The 12,677-nt window shown below is 46.3% G+C and overlaps 1 protein-coding gene across 1 annotated transcript in view; it reads right to left on the bottom strand.

Annotated features, from left to right (window-relative positions):
- Positions 1–6,942: 6,942 nt before the first annotated feature.
- LOC138283945 (cholesterol side-chain cleavage enzyme, mitochondrial-like) overlaps positions 6,943–12,677 on the bottom strand; it is a 183,273-nt gene continuing 177,538 nt past the window's right edge. The window contains exons 8-9 of the mRNA XM_069222213.1: positions 9,961–10,152; positions 6,943–8,096 (exon numbers count right to left, since the gene is read on the bottom strand). Coding sequence (XP_069078314.1) covers positions 7,983–8,096; positions 9,961–10,152 — 306 coding nt within the window. The 3' untranslated portion in view covers positions 6,943–7,982. The remainder of the gene's footprint in view (positions 8,097–9,960; positions 10,153–12,677) is intronic.

The following is a 12,677-nucleotide window of genomic DNA, read 5'->3' as shown; positions in this document are numbered from 1 at the left end:
GCCACTGTCGCCCCGCTGGCGTCAACACCCCAGTCTGCCCAGAACGCTGTCCAGAGCGGTTTAAATCGTTGTCCATGACCAAATTAAAGTCCCCCCTATCAGAATAGCCCTGTCCGGAGTAGTAAGCATGGGGGACATGACTTGTCTCATGAATGATTCCTGCCATTCATTGGGGGCATATAACGTAGCAATTGTAAAGTGAAATGACTCAACGCAAACTCTAATGGCCAGGAACAAACCCTTGACCTCATGTACCTTAGCTATTACCTCGCCAGGGAAGGTCCTCGAAATCAAAATCGCCACCCTACCATGCTTTGTAGGCGCGGAAGACCAAAACTGTCGGGGAAACCACCTGGAGCGCATGCAATAGGTATCTGTGGACAGAAAATGTGTTTCCTGCAATGAACATATATGGCTCTCGGATCGCTCAAGAGCGGAAAGGATTGCCAACCTCTTGGTGGGACTATTCAGCCCCCGAACATTAAGGCTCAAGCACTTAAGGGTCATGGATAGTCAAGGAGATGGAGCTCATCAACCGTGGGCCTCCCCCCAGGAGCATCCGCAGCTTCCACGCTAGAGGAGGGTTCATCCATAAAAGAGCAGTGCTCAAATCTCGGGCATCCAGGATCTTCAGAGGAAGCACAACAACGAAAAATAAAAGTACACAACAGGTGTACATCTAACTTACACAAGTCCTCAAGCGAACGTCCAAAAAGAGGCCAGTTCCAGACAGGGGTCGACCACACCTCACCAAGTTATCCCACTACGTCCAGATCCCCCCACCCAGTCCCAACTCCAACTGCTTCCTTCACATTCTCAAACTACCCCAGACCCCGGCAGCGACCCTCACAGACAATCTGCAACTAAGCACTTGTCCCTGCCACTATGCTGTTCAGTTCACACTGTCGCTCCAACGCTTGTTGCCCCACTTCCTCTCTTTCCGCCGCCATCGCAGGTGGCCCTCGGAAACAGCTTCTTCACGCAGCCCGGGGTTCCGCTCTGTCTCCTCCAGGCCCAGGATCCAACAAGCTTCCTGCAGCAATTTCACCTGACGGAGCTGGTCTCCCCAGCGGAACACAAGACGGAAGGGATGGCCCCAGGTGTAAGGCGTAGAGTGCGCCCGAAGATGCTCTATGATGGGCTTAAGCTCTCTTCGCCTCTGCAATGTCCGCACTGAAAGGTCCTGAAACAGCTGGAGCGTGTGCCCTCGAAACTGGACCAGGGGGAGATTGCATGTTTTCTGCAGTATACTTTCTTTAGACTTAAAATTGTGGAGACACGCCAAAATATCCGGAGGGCGCTCACTGTCTCCCCCATCCGACCTGCTCTGTGGACCCAGTCCAGAGTGAGTTCTTGTGCGTCATCAGGGCTCAGGATGGAGCGGAACAGCGCAGTGATGAACTCTCTAATGTCTCCCCCTTCCGCCCCAGAAGGGACACCACGGATCCGAATGCTGTGCCTTCTAGAGCGATTTTCTAAGTCCTCTGTCGCAATCTGCAGATGTTCCTGCTGCTCTCGAAGACGCAAGACCTCCTGTTGCAATTGTTCAACCTCTTCCCCCCGGGAGACCTCGGTGTCTTCCATACTCGAGACCCTTTCCCCGAGTGAGGTAATGTCTGCTTGCATCTCTCGCATCTCCTGGGAAATGTCTCTGCACAACGCCTGCAAGTCCATGCTGAGAGAGGACGAGGTAAGAAAGCCTTTAGTAACCGGGGCCCCTCCATCGTCCTCCGCGTCACCTCGGTCATCTAGCCCTCTCGCCGAGGCAGCCCCTTCAGCCGGTTTGCCCTGTGGAAGGTGAGATCTTGTCAACATCTCCCTCACCGACTGGTCTCTTTTGGGCTTAGAGGACGCCATCATAGGAACGTTCGACCGCCGACTCCAAGAGGGAAACAGCACCCAGCGCAGTCCTCTGCAGTGGTCCCCTATCTAACTTTCGCCGGACCGCCTCCACTCCCCAGGACAGCCCGATCCAGCCCCAGAATTTCACCAGTCCGAGGTGAGGCGACCGTCGTCAGCTCCGCAGCCCTGTCAGGGTTGCCTCTATGTTGCTGGTCCCGGTTGCAGGGCCTACCAAGGGACAACCCGCGACGACCCCAGGCCCAAGGAAGGACCCCCGGTCCGGTACCTCGCGGCGTGGGCCGAAAAGTCCTGCTGTGTGGCTGATCCGGCTCCTCCCTGAAATACGGGAGGGCCCCCAGCTCTTCGGGCTCCTAGAGGACCTCCGGACTCCCACTCTTTGTAGGTGCCTTAAACTGCTCCCATGTAGGCCCTCCCGGAGCCGTGCGATTTACGGGGCCTCAGGGACGAATGCCATGTGCAGCTCACTCTTTTGCGTGACCCCCCCACTTCCGTACCTCTGCGGCCCGACCTCAGCCGCCGACTCCCTCAAGGACCAGGACAGAGCCCGGAGTGGGCCTATGGGCTTGTTGCCTTCCGTGTGGCGTCAGCTGCCACGGCCGCTCCCAGCTGCCGCGCCCGCAGCACTCAGACGCGGCCTGGGCCCGAACCGCCTCATAGGCCCGCCGTCACAGTCGTGCCTCCAGGCCCCCTGCCGATCTCCGGGTCACACCCGAGAGGCCTCCCTGGCTCCCTCATCTGCCGGGGCGGCCCCTGCTGAAGGTGCCCCGGGCCGCGCTGAAGCTGGAGAAGACCCGGGCGGCGGAGCTCGGATATACATGTCCGCTCACGCGCCGCCATCTTGACCACCTGGATGAGGCTTTAGTGGTTATTTAGTCTGCGGAAGCAGGGTCCCTCTTGGATTCCATCTCGACTGATGTTTTTGATGACCTCATGTCAAAGTCTGATGACTTTTGACTTTGGTCCTGTTTAAATTTAGAAGTTTTAATTGCCTGCCTTTTCATCATTATACTCCACTTGTTGGTATGGACATTTAATTTCATTTAGGGTTTTAGATAATTTCTACTTTAGATGGATTTTAGAATCTGTACTTCATTGCTGCCAAGAGAAGAGTGTTGTGAGGACCCAGGTTGGTCATCCCTGTTTTAGGTTAGTTTTACAACTTATGTTTTTATTCACATTTTATTCATGTTAGTAAGGCTTTTTACACATTGTATCACTTTGCCCGTTCAGTAGGCAGCTTCTATTGCCTAGATACAACATTGTATCAGAGCTGTATTTCAAATGTGTTGTGGTTTATTATGTAAATGGTGCACTGACCTATGGAGGGCAGAGATAATCCGTCAACGACTATCCTGGGATGCATGCTCGGTGACATGCAGGTTGGCTGGTGCTGATCTGCCAGCTTATCAAGAGGATTGCCATCTACACCACAGTCTGATTCCTGACACTCTTTTCAGGTATGGGGCTGGGTCTATTCCCTTAAATCAGACCAGGCAGAAGGTTACAACTGCTATGCTGTCAAAATAGGCATAGAGTTAGGTAGGAACCTCCATTACATCTAGAACCACATACATATTGGTTGGATTGTTCATCTTCTTTACCATGTTTGTAATGCTGATTACCTTGCTTTGTTCTATCTGTCAATTTTTCGCTTTTTGGAGCTATTTTTAATTCAAACTCAAAAATGTATCATTTTTGGTTCTACTGATTGGAATTTTGTTGGTGTTGGTGTTGGTGTCATTTTATTTATTAAAATGTTATCTATTTTTCTAAACTGGTTTGGAGTTTTTCTTGTGTTGTGTTTTCACTTTATTACTGATTGAGAACGACATACATATTTTAAATATTGTCTCTGAGTTAGGCCTGGCTGCCTTTGTAGCTTGGTACCAAGCTACCAGAAGAATAGGCACAGATTTATTTAGTGACTTTTGTGGTTCACCCTGACAAGGCTTATGATTATTCTTTGAAGTGGGTCCTACACCTTCAATAAATAATCTAATTTCTTACAGAAAGTAAAACTTGGTTTATTAGCAATATGCTTTATATGATAGATTGGGATTATTCTATAAATGTATTAGAAATGATCTTGCATCTTTTGTCTCTCTTTGGCGCGCATAAGTAAAAGTACAAAATGTGTTAGATCCTTTTCCACGACTCCCCTGAGGAATCGAAGTGTTATATTCAGGTTACCATAATCACCTTTTACCCCGGTGGGTTTGTAGGTTTGGGTGAGGCACTGTGATCTAGTCACAGTTAGGATATCAGTTACTAACTGTGTGGATAAACTCCCACACTTTGCCATTTTGCCATCCTAACCACGCAGTCTTATTACCAAAGTAGGAACCACATAACAAGACATTTGATTACATCAGAGCTTTGCCTCTAACACAGTGCTGCTTTGATTTTATAAATGATGCACTGACCCAGAAGGGGCAGAGGGGCACTCCAGTCGTGATCGTCCTGGTAGAAATTTTGTATGTTCAACAGGCAGATCTGCTGACGCTTGTCTACCAGCTTGCCAAAAGGATTGCCATTCACACTACAGGCTGATTCCTGATGCTGTTCTACAGGTATGGGGGCTAAGGCTAACCACTTAGATCGGGCAAAGGCTACACGCATTATGCTTTTAGTGTAATCTTAGGGTAATGTAGGAATATCTAGAAATCATTCACCATGTTTTGATTGTTTATTCTCTTTACCATGTTCCTAATGCTGGTTACTCTGCTTTGTTTTATCTGCCTAATTATCTCAGCTCATTCTCTCTATGCAAGACTACAATTGTTTCAATAAATGTATTGAAAACTTATGCATGGGTAATACAACAAAAGGGTAAGATCTGTTATGACAACTTCCTTTTGAGTCAAAGTGTCATGTTTAGGTTGCCATAATCACCTTCCATCCTGATAAGGTTAGGGGTTTGGGTGAGGCACTTTGAGCTAGCCAGAATTGGGCAGATAGCTCCTGATGGTTTGGATGGACTTAGTACCCCACATTCTGAAGTTCTGTCAACCGAATACACAGTCCCATTATCTTAGTAGGAACTGTATAAGAAGCCAGGAGTAGAGTGCCAAAGCAAGTCCCAGTGGAGTCAAGACTTCCATATTTGTAAAACAGGATTACAGTGATGTTTTAGGATCACTGTACATGGATTCCAAGCCCCTGGAGGTTGCATGTTCCCCATATCCAACAGAAGGTAACATGAGTATTAATTTACATACCGGAGACTCCTTATTTAACATGTCCAATGTGAATTTACACAGACCTCACATTTGTGTTGCTAAGTGTTAAAATAAAATATTTTTGTGCTTTGTAGACAAGCAGAAAAGAGAATAGGAATAGCCTATTAAAGATGAACTTGCATGTTAAAACATATTAAAAAACTCCCCCCCACCTGCCTAATAGGAAAAGAAAGAAAATAGGGAAACCGTGACAAAGTCATTAAGCACATTAAGCAGAGAGCAAAAAGAATTTGAAAGCGCAAGATCAGGTAGAAGGTGTAAGGTGAGGGAACAGAAAGGCATGAGGTAGAACCAACACCAAGCACCCATAGTAAACGATAAACCCAGCATTCAGAAAGGCTGGGGTGGGCTCCTAAGAAAATCGTGTGGCCCCCCCTGTATTGATATTTTAAAAACTAAGCACTGAATCTTTTACTATACAATCAAGGTAAGTAGATATGGAGTTAAGAATATACGCTTACTTACATACACTTATCTTGACACTATATTAACAGTTGATGTTGCGGATGCAATAATTTGGCAGGTCAATATTTCAACTACAATATTGTGACAAACGACCCATCCCAAGGGAAAAGGATGACACAAACAGGGTCAAAAGAAGCAAGAGCATACTCTGTAGACTGTACAAGGTTGAACAACAATAGCACTTTCCACAGATGGAGAGTGTGATCCAGCTGGTGATACAGAGAGAGGGGTACAACAGCAAAAAAATTTAATAAAACGATGACAATACAGAGTGGACAACAAAGATGAGCAACAGTGAAAGAGGAACTGAGCAGGAGAACCTCATCTTTGTGCTACAGCGAACTTTGGTACACCAAAGTCAAATAGAGTTTTGACTCCCGAAGACACCATTTTTGTACACTACTGTGCTTTGGTAGGTGATTGCAGGTGCTGAATCCTGGCATTCATTTTTTGGTGACCAGGTAGTTTTCATGAAAAGACTTTGAGGGTCATTCTGACCCTGGCGGGCGGCGGGAGCCGCCCGCCTGGCGGGAACCGCCAAATGGCCGCTCTGCGGTCAGAAGACCGCGGATGCCATTCTGGCTTTCCCGCTGGGCCGGCGGGCGACCGCCAAAAGAGCGCCCGCCGGCCCAGCGGGAAAGGCCCTGCAACAAGAAAGCCGGCTCCGAATGGAGCCGGCGGAGTTGCAGGGGTGCGACGGGTGCGCGATTTTCAAAAATCTTTATGGGGCCCTGTTAGGGGGCCCCTGCACTGCCCATGCCAGTGGCATGGGCTGTGCAGGGGCCCCTAGGGGCCCCACGACACCCGTTCCCGCCATCCTGTTCCTGGCGGTAAAAACCGCCAGAAACAGGATGGCGGGAAGGGGGTTGGAACAGCGCCGCCATGGAGATTCAGCCCATGCAGGGGAAATCCGGCGGGAAACCGCCGGATCCCCTTTTCTGACTGCAGCTTTACCACCGCGGTCAGAATGGGCTGGGAAGCACCGCCAGCCTGTTGGCGGTGCTACCGTGGTCCTTGGCCCTGGCGGTCTTGGACCGCCAGGGTCGGAATGACCCCCTTTGTCCCAGATCAAGAGAGAGTAGGGCACAAAATGGAGACAGAAACAGGGAGCCAAAGGTAGGACAACTTAGAAATAGGAATTAAGCATCGATTAAAAAGAAACCTGCAGGGGTAACATAAAGAAACAGGAACCATAGGGTGGTGGAAGAAAGAGACATGATGTGGAATCGAGTCTAGGAAGAAAGTAGAAACAAGGGCTCCCTGACAAAAACGATATTGGAGTGAGATTGGGAGAACAGAAGAGACAATTCAATGCACAAAGCAGGTTCTACATAAAGAATCCAAGGTTGATAAAGAACAGCAACCTAAAAAACTATGAATCTGTACAATGTTTATTAAGGAAAGAAATATTATATCGAAACTAAGGCGTCAAAATTATACACAATATGCATATACATGATCAATAACAATGGTCTGAATTACAGCCCCCCACCCTACATAAAAACATCATTCATACAAACCCATTCACACTCGTACCGCACATCAAACAACCATGCCTTTACCTGTCACAAACAATTTAAAAAGAATATACAGCTGTCATCCCCCGCATCAATTTTATACATACACCAAAAGATGGCTTATCATAAACTACATCCAAGATGTATGTAAAGGTGATACTGAAAATGTGTTAAGCCATGCTACGTAATTATCACTTATATTTTCTAATCAACCTGTTATACTAACTGGAACATAGATAACATGCATGTAATGTACGTTCCACAGTGGAATTACCAAAAAAGTCACCAACATTGCTAGATTTTCTTAACAATTGAAAAACATAAAGAACTTAGTAGGGGTCTCAGCTGAAAACCATTGCATTTGTGTCTGACAACTGTTGTAATGTATAGAAAGCCCTGGTAATCACCAAACCTATTATTCAGCAGTTGCACTGTTGCAGGCTCACTAGAAAACGGTTGGGCCCCATCACTTACTACTTATTTTGAATAAATGAGGCACTGCTCTAGTACCAAAACATCTGGACTGTAAGCCCGGTAAGGGTGGTGTTATTATTGACAGCTGTTTCTCCAATGCTGCAGCTTGCTTCTGTCACAATATAGTAGCTGCTTTTGATCAGCCCAGTATTAATATCCATTCAATTTCCCTGTGTTGTCCTTAAAACACTGACCGCATCCTTCTTCTGGCCAAGTGGTTCACTGAAAGAATGTGACATATGATTTAAAAGTTGCACTAAGGATAGGCAAATACAAAATGTTGTGCAACTGATCCTAGAACGAATGTGGGCAATTGTGCACGAATGCTGGCAACTGTGCCACCCAGTCAAGTCACTCTGCAGTAGGGCCGAATGCAGCACATGATGTCATCAGGAGGAAGGAGGCGCACATTTACAAAGGGAAATCAATGAAGAGGCAGTAAAGTTAGATGGATCGGTTTTGAGGGGACCAATATCAGATCGAAGGTTGTTTTCACTTCGGCTTCTCTTTTGACTTCTATCCTAAAGTTCTCCAACAGCTGTGGAACAGAAAAAAGAGAAGTGATGCTAAGATGCAGAACTGTCCATGAGCAATGATTCTCTTTCATTGACTATACCTGGCTAGCCGTGCCTAATGAGCTCTCTCCCTTTGATGTTATGTACTGGCAGTGTGCAGGTTCATGATTAGTTGATGGCCTCCATCATTGACTATATAGAAAGTAATGCTTATGGTATGTAAACTTGCCTTCGGTGTTCTTTAATGGTTGGCGAAGTAATAAAATTTAGCAGGAGAGCAGGTAAATGTGAAAGGCATAAAACGACACAATAGGAGACATTGCAGTCAAAATTATTATAGACATATTTTTGATGTTTTTCTGCACTCATGTTGTGCTTCCTAATGGGATATATACTATAGAGGGGTGAGCCTGCCGTTAAACATGAATTCAGGTTTTACAATGTTAGTTATCACAGTACAGTGATTAGCCCTCAGTTAGAGGGTTACTAGATCATCCAGAAATGAATTGGACACTGACTTTAAGGGCCATATTTATACTCCGTTTGCGCCGAAATTGCGTCGTTTTTTTTGACGCAATTTCGACGCAAAACTAACGCCAACTAACGCCATATTTATACTATGGCGTTAGAGGCGAATAGCGCCAAAGTTCCCGGAATGTGCGTCATTTTTTAGCGTGAACCCCTTCCTTGCGTTAATGATATGCAAGGGAGGCGTTCCCGTCTAAAAAATGACTCCCAGGCCTTTACGTGGTATTTATACTCCCGGGCAAAAGAGACGCCCGGGAGTTGGCGTGGCTAAAAACGGCGCATTTGCGCCACTTTTTAACGCCTGCTCAGGGCAGGCGTTAAGGGGCCTGTGGGCTCAAAATGAGCCCACAGGTGCCCTCCCATGCCCCCAGGGACCCCCCCTGCCACCCTTGCCCACCCCAGGAGGACCCCCAAGGATGGAGGGACCCACCCCAGGGACATTCAGGTAAGTTCAGGTAAGTATAATTTTTTATTTTTTATATATTTTTTTGGTGGCATAGGGGGGCCTGATTTGTGCCCCCCTACATGCCACTATGCCCAATGACCATGCCCAGGGGACAGAAGTCCCCTGGGCATGGCCATTGGGCAAGGGGGCATGACTCCTATCTTTACAATGATAGGAGTCATGTTGATGGGGGATGGGCGTCGAAAATAAATGGCGCAAGTCGGGTTAAGACGATTTTTTCGACGTAACCTGACTTGCCCCATTTTAAGACGCCCATGCGCCATTTTCCCCCTACGCCGGCGCTGTCTGGTCTACGTGGTTTTTTCCCACGCAAACCAGGCAGCGCCGGTCTGATTGCGCCGTCTAACGCCATTCCATAAATACGGCGCCCGCATGGCGCTTCAGAATGGCGTTAGACGGCGCAAAACTTTTTGACGCTAAACTGCGTTAGCGCAGTTTAGCGTCAAAAAGTATAAATATGGGCCTAAGTATATATATACTCTGAGATTCACACAAAAAGCACAACATACTTTACCATGAAAAGAATACAGGGATCAGCATGAGCTTTCTAATCCAGACCCACAGAAGCCAAAGGACTAGGGTGTGAACTGTATGGATTGTCCTTTTTTCAGCAAGGCATCTTAGTGAACTAAGTCATCTTTGCGTGATAAACCGCTTTTTGTATCTGGAGATTGCCCTTCCACTCATAGGGTGAAGATGGCAACTCTTGTATGCCACAAACGAGCACTCATGTAACTTGCTGAGATAGTGCTTGCAGCACTTTGACAAACTGACAATGCGTCCACAGACCTACCAAACACTCTAGGATGTGCAACCAGTGCTATATATTTTCAAATGGTAAGATGGCATTGAGATATTCATTATACTGTGAAAATTATATGGTTAGCGCTTACATGAATCAGAAAAAGATGCATCTCCATTTCTGCTATACGACGCCCAATACACTGCCGGGGTCCGAATCCAAAGCCAAGCCCTCGGAAGTGGTTGGCATCCCTCTCCAGCCATCGCTCTGGGTTGTATTTCTCAGGCTTGGCAAAGACAGTGGGGTCGCGTCCCATCGCGTAAAGTCCGACCTGCACCAGTGTCTGCAAAAACAAGGATGAATAAACAACATTTTCAAGTAGAAATTCTTACATTAAAGGAATTAAACCTCAAGATTCTCCAGCCATGCTAGAGAGCAATTGGTTTCACACATACCAGCCTATTTAAAACTGTCCTTTTGCGGTTAGACAGGCAGACATTATCAAGTGCTAAAATTAATTCAAATGCATTTATAAAATGTTCTGTTTTCAACTTTACATGCAAATCATTTAAATTTTCCTCTTTCACATTCAGTTTAGTACTTTAAATAATGACTGACCTGAGGTACCAGCAAAATCAAAAATATGTTAACATTGACAGTTGCACGTAAAGGTTTTTAAAGGTTCAGTGGGCCATACCTAATTTTGAACTTCTGGCTAGGTGTGAATAAAATGTATCACTGTGGCATTTGCTAAATTATGTTATTAGTGGTTACTCTTATTTTAATTGGCTGATTTGGTTATACATTTTTGCTTTGTTTACTCATTCAAGTTGACAATACACCAATCATCTAGTAAGCTTTTTCCTTGAGACTGATGCCACAAAATGTTTTTGTTATAGTTACTTGTGTTCTGTAGTGTTAGCCATGACAAGTTCACATCACTGCTGGAGAACCTCTTTATTAATAAACTACTATTAGAAACGGGGTCTGTGGTTGGCAGTCAGTTTGCATACTGTCCAAGCAGGGACCCTCACTCTATTTAGGGTAATGGAGATACACACCTTGGATAAGCCCTGCTCATCCCTTTGGTAGCTTGGCACAAGCAGTCCGGCTTATCTCAAAGGCAATGTGTAAAGTATTTGTACCAACACACACACAGTAATACAGTGAAAACACTACAAAATGGACACCACACCAATTTAGAAAAATAGGTAATATTTATCTAAATCAAACAAGACCAAAATGACAAAAATCCAACATATACAAGTCAAGATATGAATTCTCAAAAAAATAGGAGTCTTACTCCACAGAAAACAATGGAAACGTTGATTTTACACAGAGTACCTGGTTAGCCACACGGGCGAGCATGCATTAGAAAAGTCAGTGATGCGTTGATTCCTTACTCGCAAGTGAGGCCGTGCATTGTTTCGTCTCTAGTCGGGTAGGCGATGCATCATTTTTCTCCCTCGCAAGAGAGTGATGCTTCGATTTCCAGACAGGGCACTTCAGATCCGCGCAGGTTCATGATGACTTTGATGCCCAGGGATGATACATGAGAAATCCGGTCAAACAGTATTAGAAAACCATGCTGCATCGGGTTTGTGCTGTTATCAGCAGACGCAATCGAGTGTTGCGTTGTTTCTCCAGCTTCAGTGCGTCAATCTCCCAGCAGCAATGCAGGTGGAGCGTCGATTTCAGTCGGGAAGTGGGTGGCACGTCATTTATCAGCCACGTTGCAGATGGTGCGTCAGAAATTTCTCTGCATGGCATTCTGTGCATGGATTTCAACTCTTGTTCTGCCAAATTCACCTTTCAAGGGCCCAGGGCATGGGGAGGGCACCATTTGGCAGGGCCGGGGTCTCAGCGGAGAGTCCAGGTGCTGGTAGAGGAAGTCTTTGATGTCCCTGAGACTTCAAAACCAGAGGCAAGCTCAGTCCTAGCCCTTGGAGATTCTTCACAAGCAGGAATACCACAACGTCCAGTCGTTGTCCCCATCCTCAGGCAGAAGCAGCAACTGCAGGATAGCCGAACAAAGTGCAGTCACTGTCAGGGGCAGCACTTCTCCTCAGCTCTTCTCCTTGGAAGAGGTTCCTCTTTGTTCCGAAGTGATCTAAAAGTCTGGGGTTTTGAGTCCACTTTTCATACCCCTTTCTGCCTTTGAAGTAGGCAAACTTCAAATGAAAGTCTTTGTTGTTCAAAAGATCCTGCTGTGCCTAGCCCAGGCCACAGATACACACCAGTGGGTTGGAGACTACATTGTGTGAGGGCAGGCATAGCCCATTCAGGTATAAGTGACCATTCCTCCCTCCACTCTAGCTCAGATGGCTCATCAGGATATGCAGGCTACACCCCAGCTCTCTTTGTGTCACTGTCTAGAGGAGATTCACAAACAGCCCAACTGTCAGTCTGACCCAGACAGGGAATCCACAAACAGGCAGAGTCACAGAATGGTTAAAGCAAGAAAATGCCTAATTTCTAAAAGTGGCATTTTCAAACTCACAATCTAAAAACCAACTTCACTAGAAAACTTATTTTTTGAATTGTGAATTCAGAGACCCCAACCTCCACATTTCTATCTGCTCTCAAAAGGGAAACAGCACTTTAAGGATATTTAAAGGCAGCCCCCATTTTAACCTATGAAAGAGATAGGCCTTGCAACAATGCAAACCAAATTTGGCAGTATTTCACTGTTAGGGCATCTAAAACACATCAGTACATGTCCCATCTTTAACATACACTGCACCCTGCACATGGGGCTACCTAGGGCCTACCTTAGGGGTGCCTTATGTGTATGAAAAGGGAAGGTTTGAGTCTGGCAAGTGGGCACACTTGCCAAGTCGAATTGACAGTTTAAAACTGCACACACAG

The sequence above is a fragment of the Pleurodeles waltl genome, chromosome 3_1 (assembly GCF_031143425.1).
Source record: "Pleurodeles waltl isolate 20211129_DDA chromosome 3_1, aPleWal1.hap1.20221129, whole genome shotgun sequence".
Taxonomy (NCBI): Eukaryota; Metazoa; Chordata; class Amphibia; order Caudata; family Salamandridae; genus Pleurodeles; species Pleurodeles waltl.
This window is presented reverse-complemented; position numbering and strand designations above follow the sequence as displayed.